At 42.3% G+C, this 17,909-nt stretch overlaps 1 protein-coding gene across 1 annotated transcript; it reads left to right on the forward strand.

Annotated features, from left to right (window-relative positions):
• Window positions 1–3,398: 3,398 nt before the first annotated feature.
• Window positions 3,399–17,909, forward strand: LOC139930086 (para-nitrobenzyl esterase). Its single transcript, XM_071923167.2, has 9 exons — window positions 3,399–3,668; window positions 4,868–5,288; window positions 6,831–6,938; window positions 7,695–7,891; window positions 9,425–9,624; window positions 9,711–9,769; window positions 11,289–11,456; window positions 12,825–13,052; window positions 16,193–17,909. Exons 1-9 carry the CDS (start codon window positions 3,405–3,407, stop codon window positions 16,333–16,335), a joined length of 1,788 nt encoding a protein of 595 aa, XP_071779268.1. The 5' UTR covers window positions 3,399–3,404; the 3' UTR covers window positions 16,336–17,909.

The raw sequence follows: 17,909 nt of genomic DNA on the forward strand, positions 1-17,909 counted from the left end.
TTTGGTGTGGAGGATGGTGTGTGAGGAGTCAAATTGTGGGTGTCTGTTTATTCCAAACACACTGGAAACGTAAACCGCATCACTTCCTGTGCGGCAGAGGATTTTTCCCCAGGAAAGAGCTACCAGACACCAGCTGTTTAGAACAGACAATGGAAAAGCTTTCATGAACTGAATATAGTTTGAATTAAAGCAGCAAAGCAGACATTTATTTAGATGAAAATGAGGAGGATTACTAGAAAAAAAAAGCCCATTTCACTGTGCTGTAGAGTTTGTGTGGGCGATGAAGTTCCTGCCAGTTGGACAACCAGCAACCAGCATCACCTGTGGCCTCACACACACACACACACACACACACACACACACACACACACACACACACACACGGCTGTGGAGGGTCCACAGCCGTTCATAAGTCATAGTGTAATTGCGGCCTCCTGGCTGGCTGGTTGAGATGAATGTTTCTGCCCAGAGAGTAAATAAGATTCTGAGTCTGTGTTAATATTATCCAGCTGGCTGAAACTGAAACCAATCATTCCTGGGGTTTTTTTCTTCCCACACCAATCCTGCTTCAGAGCGCTGAACGTTACTGCTACTAAATGGATAGTTTGCGAGGAATGAGTGAAAGCTATAAATAATGAGAAAAAAAAAATAGGTCAGTGAGACCAAGAGAGGGAACAGAAGGTGTGATAAGCCTTGAGTCCAGAGGGCAGGAGCTGTGAGAAGTGAACTGTAGTGAAACTGAGAAAAATGACTTCACATTTCATCTCGTGCCCCAACAAAAGCATCACAGGTAGAGAAGTGGACTTTGTGTCATTGAATATAATTTAACTGTATAATTTTTGATGATATTAAATGTAAACCCTAATCATGTCAAACTACACAAAACGTAGTTACTGCTGTTTTCCAGAATAGCTCTACAATATTCAGCCAGGATTCAGCTCCCTCACACTTTTTTATAAAAAGTAAATCTCTGTTTTGTTATTCTCTATTCCTGATTGCTGCAACACAGCAATGATCCAACCTATATCCAGTTCATAAAGCTTTTCCACTGTCTGTTCTAAACAGCCGGTGTCTGGTAGCAATTTCTCTTCTTCTTTCTTTCCCTTCTCTTGTTTGGAATCAACAGAAGAAGAAGAACTGGGTAGTTAGCATGAGCAGTGATAGCCACCATGACTGAACAGACAAAGAGAAGAGAAACTCAAACTGCATCAACAGGAACTCCAAGCTCCGCCCACACTGTTTGATTGACAGGACCTCTTGCCTCACTCACACATCAGCTGACTCATGTAACAAACGAGCTGACTGAATGCAGCTGTGGTCATGCTGGATGAAAACTCATATTGAAGCACAGTCTTTGACTTCAAACAATGGAAATATTCACTGTGTAGTAAAAAAAAAAAAATAGTTACAGTCATTGGCCGGAGCCTGCTGCCTCTGCTCCAGATCAATACGGATCAATGGGTAAAATCCCTGACTGGGCAGAAATTCAGCCTTCCAGGATTCTCAGTCAATTTCCCTAATCAAACAATTAGTGGAAACATTAACCGGCGGCCACGCAGGCTGCCGGCAGCATTGATCTCTATTGATTGGACTAATGTGGTTTCTGTAATGCTAGTGGTGACAGAGCCACTTCGAAGGTCTCTATGCACATTATGGAAGCTACTGATTGATCGCGGTAAACACAATACTAAAGCCTGATAATGAAGCAATAAGCCAGCAGAGGCTTTACAGTGAAGTTAGAAAGGCTAACAGGTGGAGTGAAACTATTCCAGCTGTTCTGAAATCGCTGTAAAATATGAGGTCAAGTGGGTTATTGCTTTTATAAAACTGTTGTATTAAAATAAAGAGTGCAATGTACAGTAATTGATATTTAAATAATAATAATGAAGCAAGAATAACCACGCAATATAGGCTACTTCTTGAACAGTAGTTAAAGTGGTACCTAAGTGGCACATATTTTCAGTTAGTGTATTAATATTTAAATTAGCTATTATGGCTGACAGGTGTGCTTATATATTCATTAGTATTTAAATTAACTCTTAATTTGGTCACAGGTGTGTGTTGATATATTATCATATTACATCAATAACAGCTATTTAAATTAACTGTTAATTTGGTCACAGATATGAGTTTATATATTGTAATATTTTATCATTAATAGTTAAATTAACAGTTATGAAGTCACAGGTGTGCTTTTATTAGGTACTTTACAATCAGCCAATCAGAAATGAGGACAGACCTGCAGCGAGCCAGCCAAGACAGGAAAATATTTCTGTACTGTCCCTTTAAATATGAAAAAAAAAAAAAAAAAAAAAAAGTTAAACAGACATGCGCACAACTTGTTTTTGTTCCTGCGTAGTTTACACTTGCATGTGTTGTGGTTATATGACTTGGTGAGTAACGGACGTCTCTTTAATCTGTTACGCTGTTAATTAAACTGAGACTCCCGTAATACAGACAGACATACAGACAGACTGACAGACATACAGACTGGGAATAGATGCTGACTCGGACTCGTTTCTTCAGCCGTTATGTTCAACCTGAGGAAGTTTATGTCACTTAGAAAAAAAAAAAAGAAAAGGCTGGAAAACGGTTATGGAGCAGAAGATATGAATATAGATTAGCACTGAGCGAGTAACTCACAGTAAAGATCAATATCGTGCTCTTGCATTAAGTTACACGCATTAACTTGCTTTTTTTCTTTCAGAATGTGCGATTCGGTAATGGCAAATTAATAACGACGCGCGCATTTGAAAAAGAAACGTATTTTGTGTCGTAACAGTGCTTAAAGTAACAAAGTAACGTGATGTCTGTGCGGAGGAATACATGGGATCTGTTTGTATTTGGAAACGTGAACAGATTCATTCCCAGCAGCAGAGTACTGTACCAACCCATCCGCTGCTAATGCATTTCCAAATATGTAGCTCAGTCCCGGATGGTGCATGAGGAGCAAGCATATCCGCCTATTATTATTACCAACACCCCCTCCTGCCTCCTTATTACTCAGCGGTCAAACGTTTAAGCAATGATGAGCAGCGCCATTCTACCAGACTATAACCTCATTCACAAAGCAAAAAAAATAAGTGCCTTATTTGTCAGAAGATTTATTTTAAAAGGTATGCACACACACACAGGGAAATACAGTATGTGAGCATGGAAACACACACACACACACACACACCTTTTCTTCAAAGCTGTATGTATCTGAGAGCTTTGGAGTGAACTACCCAGACTACCGGTCCATTGTTAGTGCTGTTTATGTTAATGCTGTTCTGTGTAAGGACAGTGATGATGTTAATGTGTGACTCAGTGTTTTGTGTACAGTTGTGTGTTCATGTTTGTTTTCCTGCACCTGTGAACTGGACCGTACTGTTGCTCTGTGTGCTTTCTGTCCCAGAGTGGAGATGAATGAGGACGCGTTTGAGGTCCCCGAGAGGACCGAGTACCGCTACCTGGTGCAGGAGGAGGGGGAGGAGGAGGTGCAGTACGTCCATCACAGACACTACATCAGCCCCTTCCTGGTCCTGTCCCGCCGCTGCGTCTTCCTGCTCTGCCTGGCGGTGCTGTCTCTGCTCAGCCTGGCCGGCTACCTGGCCTACGTGGCCCAGACGCTGCCCGCCGGCCTCACCCAGGTGTCCACCGCCTGCGGAGACTTCCAGGGACGACACGTGAGTTCACGCTCTCGTCGCGGCGGGCGGAGGAGGGTGGTGACGGTGCCTTCAGGTGCTCCTTGGACGCTCCTAGTTCAGAAGTCATAAATCTGACTTGACGTGCGTTCAAGTGCTTCTTGTGCGGAGAGCTACTTAGTGTTGCAGCAGCAGAATGGAGAGGGGAAATCCACATCCAGCATGTAATTGATGCTTTAATTAATTTATTAGCTCAAAGTTGATGCTTACATCACTTTGACCTTCACACAGCTTCCTGTCCGCCGCCTTTTCCTTCATGCTTTGCCCCGTAAACATCCATCTTGGCAACTTATCATAGAAGATTCCAACTTTCACAGTTGTTTTTACCACTTTGTGAATAAATACTCATAATTATGATAGTTATGAACAGGTGGCATTACTCTAATAGTCTGATCCAGCCTTGTGTCCCATAGGGGAAGAGGAGTAAGTAAAGTAAGTAAGACACTATGATCCAGATTCACTAAGATTGCGTTGCGAGAGCAATCTGTGCTTTTTTTGCGCCTCAGTTGCTTGAACTAAGAGCGCAAAGTATTCATCATATTCTCTAAGAAATTAATGCAAATCAAGTTGTGGCACAAACAAGCCCTCAGAAAGAGCGCTGTGTAAATGAATAACCCCTTCATCACCAGTTGCAAGCATAAGTTGCTGCTTCAGCTTTAAGACTTTAAGGCTGGCAACCTTGCGCCCTAAAGGCCCTTTATAATTGGAGCGTTCTCTGATGTGATTTGAGATTGTTGGATGGAAAAGCTTCTGCCCTACTTGTCTGACTTGCTGTTGATGCTGAGTGTTGCAGCGTGACAGCAGACAAACTCTTAGTGCCACCTTTCAAAAGATCTGATGTGCACTGCAGTGATTTAGGAGAGTTGGTGTTTTGACGTTTCAGTGAATTTGGCGCAGTCTCAATTTGCATGGCCTTGCCTACAAATAACTGTTATGTGGGCAAAATAATGAGATTTACATATAATTTAAATACGCATGACCATGACAAGCGCAAAGAGGCTTTATTTTTCACAGTTAGTGAATAACGTTGCATCCAGATTTGGTCATTTTAGTGATATATTGTGCACTTTTCCCCGTGCAAACCTCTAGTGAATCTGGGTCTATGAGTTTTTGCTTGATCCTTTTGGCTTATTTAGTGTCGCTCTTAGTAAAATGACAGTGATTGTTATTCTCCTTTGTAGAAAAATGGAGCCTACTCCTTCAAGGGCATGCCCTACGCTGCTCCTCCGGTCGGTGAGCTGCGCTGGGCCCCGCCGGCCGATCCGCGGTGCGGGAACGGATTCGGAGACGCCAGCCGCTTCCGCAGCGTGTGCCCGCAGGTCCGCTCGCTGTCGGGCTCGGGGAAGGTGACGGGCCAGGAGAACTGCCTCTTCGTCAACGTGTGGACGCCCAGCCTGCAGCCTGAGGTCAGACTGCCCGTCATGGTGTGGATCCACGGAGGCTACCTGCACATGCTCAGTGGAGGAGAAGAGGGCTACTCACCCACAGAGCAGCTGGCCGCCGACACAGGGATGGTTTATGTCAGCTTCAACTACAGGCTCAACGCCTTCGGCTTCCTGGCCCTGGAGGTGCTGAGAGAAGGTTCTCCCACCAACTCCTCAGGTCGGTCCCTGCTGCTGTTAATACACTTTGTTTTCTTTGGTCTCCACCATCTTGGCTTTGTTGCATTTTTGTATTCGGTTCGTTTAGGTTCACACTGCCCAAATACAAGCAAACCAGTCACATGACTCACAAAAAGCTTGTTTATTGGCCATTTTTGTAACCTGTCATCCTGCCAGGTTAGAGATTTGGTGGTGGAGGGGTTAAAACAAACCTGATTCCAGTCCCTTTAGCTCAGCATGATGGACTTGTCTGTCTCTTCTTCTCTGGTGTTCCTACCAGTTAAGAACACATGAAGACATAGTTCGTTTTGTTCTGCTAGGCTTTCCAAGCATGAGGAACTGCTGGGTATCAGATCAACATCCGTCTCCCTCTACCCATAAAACCTTGAGGTTAAGAGTTGTTTCCTGTAGTGTTGGATTACGTTCTCACTCCTAACAAACCGCTCAGCAGTTCTCTTGTTAGAGGACTGAGACTTTTCAGGCGTTATGGTGCCAACTGAGTTCGAATCACATTTTTCTCACCTGACCAAATGAATCCAACTAAAGGAGTAAACACTGCAGAGTTTGAATAAACCACTCCAAACATGCTGGGTGTGAACGCAGCCTTAGAATCAAGAGACTGTTCAAGAAGTGCAAGGCAAGTTTATTTATGTAGCACATTTTGTACACAAAGGCAATTCAAAGTGCTTTACACAAGGTATATAAAGACATTAGATAAGAAATGCAGGATAATATAAATAAAAAAACAAGGAGATAAAGTATAGAAAAAGAGAGAATAATTAAAGAATTAAAATGCATAAAAGGAGAATTAAGACCAAGATCAAGTTACAAAGGAAAAAAGTTTTTGATCTTATCTTAGACCACTGGAGTGTATTGTGTTGTGTTTAAGAAAGAGTTATAATGGGCATGGTTGCCATTTTCTTACAAGCTATTTACCACTTCAATAGACCCTTAAAATATTTATAGTGTTTACACTGCACTCCCGGTCCTGTTGAATGTTTAAAAGTCTGTATACCTTTCCATTAAGATATGAATACTTAATGAATGTTAATGTGATTTGGATAACTGGAGGTCATTTCTCTCTCTTGGTACCGAGGTACTGCCGGTGTCTTTTCCATGTTAATGTTTGCAGTTTAGTTACCCGGCATGCTTTTGGGACACATGCAAATTAGCGTGTGTCAAGCTGGGTACTTTGTGTTGCGTAAACAGGCAGACCTTCTGTAACCTTGATATGCAGTGACCCATAAAAGCAGAGCCGTGCATGACGTGATGCACGGCACATGAATCCTTTCATCTTCCAGGAGCCGCCTCCCTCTCCACTTCTCCCACGCTCACATTTCTAATTTTGAATACTCCTAATTCCATGCCCTATTTCCTTGTTCCCTCAGCTTGAAAAGAGTTAAATTTACTTCAAGCTTCCCAGAACACGACAGTCCGTGGGTTTGTTTCTGATGGAGGAAATGGGGCGTCGGAAATAAGGCCACATCAGCGCAGGTCCTCGTTGCTAATCGATGTGCCACCTTTTGCCCACACACACACACAGGGAACTATGGCTTCATGGACCAGATAAAAGCGCTGCAGTGGGTCCAGAAGAACATCCATGCGTTTGGAGGAGACCCTGGGAAGGTCACCATATTTGGACAAAGCTCAGGTATGAAAATAATGAAAAGTACATGAAATGTGTTATTGGGCTCTGTGGCACAGCCAAGTCTGTGAAACCTGCCATAAAACATTTATTATTTTCCAGCAGCACCAGCTGTGATGAATGTGGTGTAGCTCTGATGGGCTTGATGGGGCGCTAGAATTAAAGGGCAAAGGTTTTTAACTGGAATGTGATCTGGATTTTGGATTTTAATGAAACTTGGAGGGACGATTGTTCTGTGTGCTGTGAGAGGCCCGACACACTGACTGACACTAGGCTTGGCCCGATATTCGATACTGAAATATTGTGATATTCAATATATAATATATACAGTATATTATATCATATATTCGATATATATGTATATGTCGCCCCGCCCCCCTTTATGATTCACATAAAACTTACTACACATATTGAGCTCCTTACAGATCCTTACAAAATACACTGATTGGCCTAATGGGGGCGCTATAATTAAAGGTAACATTTTTTAACTAGAATATGATCTTTCAGACACCGCTGGTTGGATTTTGACAAAACTTGAGGGATGATGGGTGTTTAAAAACATTACACTGCCTGGCCTGAGGGAGGCGCTATTATTAAAGGTCAAAATGTAAAACTTTTTAAAGGCCATAACTGCCACACCCCTAATCTGACTTTGATGAAACCTGGAGGGATGATGCATCTGCTTACTGACTGACCCGAGGGTCGCCTGCGCCATGCGTGTGGGACGACAACGTTGACTTGTCTTTAATCGGTCTGCGTCAGGCGGGACCTCGGTGTGGGCTCTGATGACGTCCCCCCTGGCGAAGGGTCTCTTCCACGCGGCGGTGGACATGAGCGGCTCCTACGTGTTAAACGCGACGCTGCAGCAGGCCGAGACGGACAACCTGGTCTTCCTGAGGAAGACGGGCTGCAAAGACGCGGCCTGCCTCAGGAGGCTCTCTGCCACACAGATTCTGCAGGTAGGAGACGTGAGGTGGTAAAGAAACATTCACCCCCCTTGACTTTTTGCACATTTTCTTGCACTAAAAAATGAGTTCAAATTAGTTGGATTTTTCATGTAAAATCTGGGCACAGTACTCACTTTTTCTGTCAAAGTGAAGTGGCAGTTAATGGGATAAAGTTCCAATTACAGAAAATATCTAGTTATAATAAAAGTACAGTAGCCACTCTCTTTACTGACTGGGGATAAATTGCCTCATTGGAAAGATAATTTTCCAGGATTTCATTAAATATATTATTCATAATTCATCTTTAAGGCAGAGTGGGACATTTTGATAAACATTTCAGAATGTTTCTTACTTTAGCTTTATTAGAAGATCTTCCACCAAGTCCAGGTATGAGACCAGAACTGTCTCCTCTCTGATTTTACTGTTTTTTTTTATTTAAATACTGAGAAGTGTACCCTCTGTACTTTTATATATAGTGATGGAAGGACGTTTTTTTTCTCTGAAAGTCCACCTTACTCTCTAAAAACCCATTAAGGTGTATTGAAAGGGGACTTGGTGTAAGACGTCTTGTCAAGAAAGGCAAAATTAGAGCAATTTTGAAAAGAACATGCATTCAAAATGTCTCACTACGACCAAAAGATGAAGCATGAATAATGCATGTTAGGAAATGAAGTGCTGAACTTTAATTTTCCAGTGAGACAATTACTACTGCACTTTAATGAACTAGATTTTTCTGTTATTGGAGTTTGATGCGGTTACATCAATTTGTTTAACTGCCACTCCGCTTTGATAGAAAAGAGAACTTTGCTCAGATTTTACACCAAAAATCCCCATTAGGCTTTTATTAAATATTGGATGTCGGCCAGTCAGTGTCCTCCCTGACCACAGCTACATAATATCACTCTGTAAAACCTGCAATGAAATTACATTTTTTTTTTTGCACATTTTAGTTTTTCATTTAGTTGTTAAATTATAGAATAGAATAGAATAGAGAAGAATAGAATAGATTAGAGTAGAATAGAAAACTTAATTGTCCCACCAAGGCAGGAAAATTGTCTTTGGTCTCACCAATTAAAACACAACATCACCTTCATGTGCATCACATCAATAAAACAAAAACATCACATCAGAATGATGTTGTTTTATGTAAATTAATTCTTAATTTAAAAGCAGTAACGTATCCCAGAGTTGAATAGGTGTGGTGGGTCTCTCTGCCTTAAAGAGCTGCTGACACTAAAATAAATTCATCAGTCTGGTTTCAGTGGAGAGTTTTAGTGTCCCATGATGCTCTAAATGCTGTTTCAGAGGCTTTTCCACCCTGACAAGGAAACATTTCTGGGGAAAACACTTGAGTGCTTTGAATTCTTTGGGCATAAAAATTGTCAAATTTCAAGATGTTGAATATCAGCACAAAATATTGGCCATCAGCAGTTTAAATATTGGCATCAGCTCTCAAAAGCCCATACTGGTCGAACCCTGCCGTCTTTATTTTAAGCCAGCGATTTGAACGAAGCTTTACGTGGATCTGGCTCTTCACCCTCCCAGGCCGTCCCGTGGCAGGAGTACCCGTCCTGGGCAGCAGACGACCTGTTGGACCTGCCCACCAGAGGGCGTTTCATCGGTCCGGTGGCGGTGGTGGACGGCTACGTCCTGCCGGCCCCGCCCTTTGAGACCTGGGAGATGGGAGGAGAATACAGCGATGTTCCCTTCCTCATTGGGACGACAGAGCAGGAGACGGACTTAAGGTGAGCGCTCCGCCCCCGCTCCGCACTCGTCACTGTCAGCTGATACTGTAATGCAACTGTAATGAGAATCTGTGTTCCCTCTGCAGCCCTCCGTCTGAAAACATCTCTATGTGGACATGGGGAGATTACGAGTGGTTTGTAACAGGTAAGGGTTTCTGTGTGAATATCTGACAGTTCAGTCTGACAGTACAGGCTGGGCGATATATCGTAATATCGATATCGTGATATCAGACCAGATATCGTCTGGGATTTTGATTCATAATACTGTGAAATAAGTTAAATGTCACTTCTTCTTCCTGGTCTTAAAGGCGTTACAGTAAAGTGATACAATTTTGAGTAAAATGAACAATGATTGGCTTTATCTGCTCATCATATCCACATTACTTAGTACTGATTACACATTACTGATTACTAATGATCATTACTTTTCAAAAACATTTTGTGTGTAAATATCTTATGAAAGCACAAACACTCATCCCCAAAATATCGTCACATTATCGATATCCAGGTATTCTGTCTTAAAATATTGTGATATTTGATTTTGTCAGTATCACCCAGCCCTACATGGAACTATTTAAGTGCTACACCTACTTTTGGGGAGTTTGGCCCATTGGTCGTTTTACCCAATATGTGACGAGAGGATCGGCACCAAAATCATCTCTGTGTCTCCGGTAGATCGCTCTGTCCGGTGCGCATGCTAATGCTTTAGCATACAGTGTGTCAAAGGTCCAGTGCAATGAGAAGTGCATTTCTCAATTTCATGGTGTAATTTAACAAAGGACCTGTTAATGTAAAGTTACCCAAATTATAGTATACTGTCAGCATTGTGGAAATTTGACTAACGGCCTTTGAAAAAGTCTCCCTCTGGTTTCAACAGAATCAAACAGATTTAGAATTTCCGTCTACTTCCTGGTGTAAATGATGTCACCTGCACCCAGGTTTTAATGAATGCTCTGATTGGTCGACAGTATGCTTAGTTAATGAGGTGTCCCATAGTCTGTCAGACAATAGCCAGCCAGCTACTTGGCCAAAGTTGCCAAAATCTCCTCTTCCTGCCTCCATTGCTGCTGGATGCAGAAGTTCCAACTCTGGATATTTGTTCCCCAAAGACAGAAACAAATGGCTCTGACTCAGTCCTGCAAGCTTTGTTCCATCTAACCATCAAAAACTGAAAAGAAAATGATGCTCATTGTGTTAGAGATCAACATCAAACTTTTCCTGACTGAGTTGAAATCATTGCACTGGATCTTTAAGTCACTGTAGACGACTAGCATTATACTAAAAGTGAGGAAATAAGGCTCTAAGGCTGGTGGTTAGTTAGTTGGTAAAATAGACAAAAATAAAGCGCCCTGTGGAACTACTTTCAGTGGCAGAACATCTCTTCCCATGAGACTCTGAGCGTAAATTGTTTTGTTTACAGAGGAAGTGAGTGAAGTGAGACAGCTAAAGTTTTTTGTGCTGTTGATTCTTAACGGACTTCACTAATGAGGAAGACTGAGATTTTGTTTTCAGAAGTTATGAATCTGCAGGCCGTATAATAAAAACCAAAACCAATTTTGGATTACTAACACCTCTGTCTCAATACTGTAGTGCTAGTTGCTTAAGATTCCTTGACACACTGTATGCTAACTGCCCCCCCCCCCCCTCTCTGCTGCATCTCTCAGATAAACTCAGCACCTTCAGCGAGGATCTGCCCAAGAAGGCGTTGAAACTTTACCCCAGCTCGGCCCCGTGTCCCACCACAGACCGCTGTCAGGAGCGGGCCTACACCACCATGGTCTCCGACATGAGGGTCACCTGTCCCAACAACGACCTGGCCTGGAGGGCTGCAGGTACGCTGCTGCGGGACACGTGCTGCGCAGAGGCTTGTCCCATCGTAAAACTCATTAAATCTGTGATAGATGTTTCAAATTCCATGACTGTTGGATTTTCTACAGTCTTCTGCAGAGATTAAAAAGAGAGACTTAATTCCTGTTTTTTTGTTTGACTAAGTCTTAAGTCAAATAAGTCATTGGAGTGTCGGCGACCCGCATTTCCATGGATTTTCTTGGAAATGAAACACAAAAAAACCCCAAAAAAGCGCTCCTCATGTGCACACAGGATATATTGGAGGTGATGTGAACACAGTTTGGCTACATGTATGTTTAATTGATTTATTTAATTCATATCGAATGTAGCCGAGCCTGCAAAGCACAACACTGGGGTTTCAGAATAGCTGGCAGTGTGTTGCCATTTCTCTCCTGACAGCAGCAGCTAACGGTCTGTCTGCCTGCATGCTGTACATTAGCCAGTTAGCAGAAAGCCGATGTTACAAGCAGTTCTGCTGTGAATAACAAAACTTTGCACCCTTCTCTCTCTCTCTTCAGCTGCCAGGTTTTTGTACATAAGGTTGCATTCTCTGTGCTGCAGAAATGCTGCCTAATTTAGATTTTGTGCCTCTAGGGTTTGTTAAAATTGCTCCATGGGGTACAAGGCGAGGCTCTGAGTAAACTGACATTTAGCTGTTGTGATGGGCAATTGCAGGGCATTTTGGGTGATTTTCTGCATGGCTCATTGGCTATTTTTATGTTCTGCAACCTGTTTTCTGTGGAAAATCTCCATGGTTGCAGAATCCTGGTGGGAGGCTAATTACATGCAGTCAGTTATATAGTCAGGTTTCTGATGGTTGATAGCAACATTTGTAGAATGAAATTGACAATAGCCAATATTTTATGCTGATATTGAACCATGCTCATGCCAAAAAAGTACGAGGTTTCAGTGTTTTTCCCAGAATTTTAGTCTTGTCAGGGTGGAAAGTCCTCAGAAACAGCATTAAGACCATCATGGGACACTAAAACTCCTTAAGGCAGGGTGACCCACAACACCTATTCAGTGGTGGGTGAAATTTTGGGATGATTTAGTCTGTTAAATGAAGAATTAATTTACAAAGAACATAATTGAACAATTATGAAATGACAAATAAATGAAATGAACAAATAAATGAAATGTGCAAAGAAAATCAAATTTCACAGTTTTTACAGTGATCAGTGGATGACATGACTGGCAGATATCAGATATTACTATAAATGCAAACCCATATATCTGTCTAACCCTACATTCTACAGATATGTATAGGTTAAAAAGTTGATGTCACACAGTATTCATCACTATTTTGTCACTCTGAGTTGTTGTTGTCATAATAAACGTCTCCCTGTCCCCAGCGGCCCTGCACAGTCCTGTGTATCGCTACGTGGTGACACACACGCCGTCCGCCGCCGCCAACGCCTCGGGCGCTCTGATCCCGTTCCCCGGCCGCTTCTCCTTCCACTGCCTGGACGCTGTGGCTTTCTTTGGGGGGCTGGACTCTGTGCTGGGGAAGCCGCTCTCCCCTCAGGACAAGGACTTCCAGGATCTCTTCACTCACCACCTGGTCCACTTCGCCAAAGAGGGTGAGGATGCTTCCCACCGCCGAGTGTGTGTGAACTTCCGTTTTCCGAGTTGCCGTTATGGTCCAGTGCAACGAGAATGGCATTTCTCAATTTAATGGTAAAATGTAACAGAGGACCTGTTAAAGACCCCATGAAACAGCATCTTTACTTCCTGGATTTGATGCATTTTCCTGTTGAAACAGGATGTTGGGGCGGGACATAATGCAGTGAGGGACCGGAGCTTGTGTCACATTAGACATACCGTATTTCCTCTAATAGTGGCCGGTAGTCAATTAAAAGCCGGGTCTCCGATAATGGCCGGGGGCGTGGTCGACACAAACAAATAAAGGCCGGCCCCAAATACAGGCCGGGGAAAAAAACAAAGGAAAAAACAACGGTGGATACCGGTAAACTCCTGCTGCCTGTTATATAATGTAACTCTAGTTTGTAGTAACGTACAAGTGCCACAAGACGGCTCGGCCGGCGGAAGTCTCTGGAGCATGCCGTCGTCTATTACCGTAATTATTGTAATGCATTGCAGTAACAAAAAAACGTCTACCTAACGAACCCCAACAGAAGCAGATCAGAAAACAAGGAGGCTTCGTACTAAAATATGAGCAAATATACTTATCAAACAGAGGGAATTAGAAATAAAGGCCCGTCTCTAATATAAGCCTGCTTCCAATAAAGGCCTGGTACCCTCTGCAGTTGAGGTAAATAAAGGCCCGGGCCAATATTAGAGGAAATACGGTAAGTTAATGTAACGTTAGTTAATGTACGAATATATATATATATAATTTTCTTGTGTCCGACACGCTGTGTGATTCAACGTGCATATATTACTTGTGTGTGCGAGTGCATGTGTGACACGCATTGCAGAGCGCAAGTTAACCATCCTTAATTTTTACTTTCACGGAGCCGCTTGTGTGTGTGTGTGTGTGTGTGTGTGTGTATGTGTGTTTGTGTGTGTTGGTGTGTGCCGCGCGTTATGTTACGGCCAAGTTATGGACATTGATTTATGTCAGTGTGTTTTACTGGCATTGTTCCGGACCATTGAACTTGTGTAAAATTCATAAGTGGACCTTTAATAAAAAAGTTTGAGAACCCCTGGTCTAAACCAGTGGTTCTCAACGTGGGGTCCGGGGACCACAAGGGGTCCTTGAGGGGGTTTCAGGGGGTCCCCAGCAAATTGATAAATACAAGAAGTTAACACAATTAGATAATGTGACTGTTTTGATCATAGTTTCACTGTTATCTCTCTACCTACAATACAGATATTTTGGGAATTCTGGACAAAATCATATCTAACAATAAAAATATTCTCAGATTTGGGTCCAAGAGATAAAATCTCATCATGGGGGTCTGTGGCTCTAATGTGGACTAAATTAGGGGTCCTTGATATGAAAAAGGTTGAGAATCACTGGTCTAAACCAATGGAATATGAGTCGGGGAGAGAAAAACAATTTTATTTGATGGGAGGGGTGCGGAGGGGCGGGACGCTTCTGATGGTTTGAATTGTGTCAGTGAATTAATGTCAGTCGGTGTAAAGTCGGTGTGTCTGCTGCACACTTTTCTCTGTGCTGTAAACTGCTGCTGCAAACTGGATTTCTATTGTATTGTTGAGCCGGACAGCATTAGTATTACCAAGGGAGGTCAGTAATTTGATTTTGCCCAAACACACGGGTAGTTTCAGTCATCTGGATGGTAAAACGCTTCACCGGGGGATCTTGGTAATCCAGGTAGACGCTACGCGATGCCACCGCAGCAGCTCCTGCTCTCTTTTCCAATATTTTCTCTATTTTTCTTGGCACCAAAACGCACTCTCTCCTCCATTTAAGGCTTATTTCCTATTCTGTATGTGTGCTTATATTCCTTTTGTTTTCCCCCTGCTGAATCCTATTACTTTTGCTGCTGCGACGGCCTAATCTCCCCACAGGGATCAATACAGTTCCATCTAATTTAAAGAGATCCCGCTCCACCCCGCCACTGACGTTATGGGCCTTGTAATGGAGATGCTGGGTTTGCAAGCCAGTAATTGCGTGAAACACCAGATGTAGACGAGATTAAAATGACCCCAGGATATCAGAGTTAACCCACAATGCAGCAGGTAATTCCAGCTGTAAATTGAACCGGGGTAGACGGAGAAAATCACAGACATCGTCGATCTGGACGGGATAAAATTCCTGCGGCGATGAGGTAAAAACTACCGATTGCTTGGTAATGCTGTGACATAATGATGCTGATGTGAGAATGGTTGGTTTAATACCATAATTTGTGTTGGGCAAATGTTGTTAGATTATTTACCGGTGATGATATTTTGGTAGAGAGGAGGATGCAGACGGCAGAAGCATCACGAGGGCCAGGAATTTGATTTGATTCAGTCAGCTGGATGGGAAAATCGCTGACTGGGGAACTGTCCAACTGTACTGATCCAAAAAAGATTCTGTCTGAAATTACTGACTGTATTTTAACACTTCATCACAAAATAACAGAGGTGGTGACTCGGGTCACTTGACTCAAGTCAGACTCGAGTCACAGTTTTAATTGCTTGAGACTTGACTCGATGCATGAAGAGAAGACTTGAGACTTGACTTGACTTGGGTTCTGGTGACTTGGGACTTGACTCTGACTTGTACTTTGATGACTTGAAAAGGTTTCTAAAGTCTTGACTTGAGATCTTGTGTTTGTGTAAATGACTTAGATTGAAAGTGATGAGATTTGTTCCAGCAGACGACTGCATTTAAATTCTGTTTTCTGAATTTGTATGGAATGATTGAATTTATTGAAGTTGAAACTGATTATAGAAATCAAACTCATGATGCTCTTACCAAGTTTTTATCCTATTAAAACCATATTGCATTGAAAAGTCCTAGATATTTAGTTTTCTTTAAGATATTAAATTGATGCTGGACTGCTTGACTTGCTGTTCTACATTTAGACTTGAGACTTGACATTAATGACTTGGACTTGACTTGGTAATCTACATTTAGACTTGGGACTTGACTTGAGACCTGTGCCTCAAGACTTGAGACTGACTCGAGCCAAGTTGACTTGGTCACTCCTCTGCAAAATAAGTCCTGGAATGCACTGAATGTCACAATATGATATCTATCAGAGTATTTGAGGGTGGATTTAAGTCCTACTTTCCCTCTCTCCTCCAGGTAAGATGGTGGATCAGTGGCCAGAATACCCAGCAGCCACTGCTCTCCTGTCCCACAGCCTGTCGGTGGTCCAGAAGTACTCGCCCGCACGGTGTCAGCTGTGGCAGGACAACGGCTTGTACGCTTACGCCTGGGTCAACTGAGCACAACGCCGGGCCTTCACCCGGTCCAGCTGACCGCTAACCACTAGACTTTATCCAATCAGCTGCTTCGATCCACTGAAGTGATGCTCCACAGACCCTGAAGAGCCTCTGCGTCTAAGGAAGTAGTTTGAAGGAAGAACATTACATGAAGACAGTGAGGACCAAACTGAAGAATGGCAGAGACTGGACTGTGTGAGCCTGCTGTGTGAAGGAGATTCAGTATTTGTGAAGGATTTTGAAGGGAATGAAAGTGATAGTGTGCTAGATTAAAGGAAAACACTACCAGTCAACAGTCTGGACACACCTGATTGAATGTTCTGTGTTTTTCATTCTCTTAAAGCCATTTTGATCTAAAGGCTTCTGCTTAAATGCTTGAAATGTGTTTCTTAGACAAATATAAATAGTGAAGTTCATCCTACGTATGAATTTCTTTCCAAAGTCTTTGCTTTTCCATCAAGGCAAAGAATGTAAAATATAAGATAGTTTTGATTTGTTTAACACTTTTTTGGTCGCTACATAATTCCATTTGTGTTATTTCATAGTTTTGATGTCTTCACTATTATTCTGTGGAAAACAGTAAAAATAAAGAAAAGTGTGGTGTGTCCAAACTTTTGACTGGTAGTGTAGTTCACTCAAAAATGAAAATTCAGTCATCATCTCCTCCCCTTCATGCCAGTTGAAACAGGTGAAGTTAGTCCATATAACACACAGGGAGGCTGCCAGCACAACTTCACAGCAGCCTTCTCCAAAACAACTGAAGTCAATGGGGTCCGGTTCTGTAGACTTCCAAAAACAGCAAAAACATGAAAATTAAAATAAAATGACTCCAAACAGCTCATGCAGAATAATCCAAGTCATCTGAAAGCCAAACGATTGCACTATGACAGGAAAAGACCAATATTTACTGCATTAAGTATCTCAAATATTCATTACAGCCACTGAGGGTGAACTTCCTTTTAAAATAGAGTGCTAGGTGTCCCATCTGTTGGAAGGTGACCCCATATTGATTTCACTATTGATTTTTAAGCACGTTGAAATTTTGTATCATTCGCTTATGATTTTTACTGCAGGACTGAGTGCAAAAACATAATTTATTTCCTCAGCAGGACAGAAGTTACAGCGGCTCGAGTGAGCTTGTCAGTTTTCAGTTTCATACCTTTGATATTGGTATTCTGTTGGACTAATGAAATTGACAGTAGTTTGACAGTACTGACAAAATATATTTTTTTACACTAACACACACTTTTAAATTTGCTTTCATGTCAGCATCCCTCCTGTCTGTCTGTGTGAGGAAAAATACACACATCACTCCATTAAAAGGTGTAAATGGAAGTATTAACTCTAATCATGTTTCCTAATCAAACTTATTTCTACTTTGTTTTGACCAAATCATAGTTCTCGTTTGTTGTTTGATCATCTTCAGCCTCCTGTGAGATCTATATGTACTTTTTTAATTCTGCTTGATTTGTACTCAGGTAACATGCATTGATCCACATAAATGTCATCACTTGCTTTGATTGACATACATGTTTAATAAATCAACACCACATGAATAATTCTTCTATTTATTATAC

This window comes from Centroberyx gerrardi, chromosome 1, assembly GCF_048128805.1.
Source record: "Centroberyx gerrardi isolate f3 chromosome 1, fCenGer3.hap1.cur.20231027, whole genome shotgun sequence".
Taxonomy (NCBI): domain Eukaryota; kingdom Metazoa; phylum Chordata; class Actinopteri; order Beryciformes; family Berycidae; genus Centroberyx; species Centroberyx gerrardi.

What these genes read in the sequence shown, in the direction of transcription:
- LOC139930086 (XM_071923167.2), top strand. Translation starts at nt 3,405, where the DNA reads ATGAATGAGGACGCGTTTGAGGTCCCCGAGAGGACCGAGTACCGCTAC. An exon ending in TTACGAGTGGTTTGTAACAG is followed by an intron (nt 9,770 to 11,288) that starts GTAAGGGTTTCT and finishes TGCATCTCTCAG; the next exon opens with ATAAACTCAGCACCTTCAGC. An exon ending in GGTCCACTTCGCCAAAGAGG is followed by an intron (nt 13,053 to 16,192) that starts GTGAGGATGCTT and finishes TCTCTCCTCCAG; the next exon opens with GTAAGATGGTGGATCAGTGG.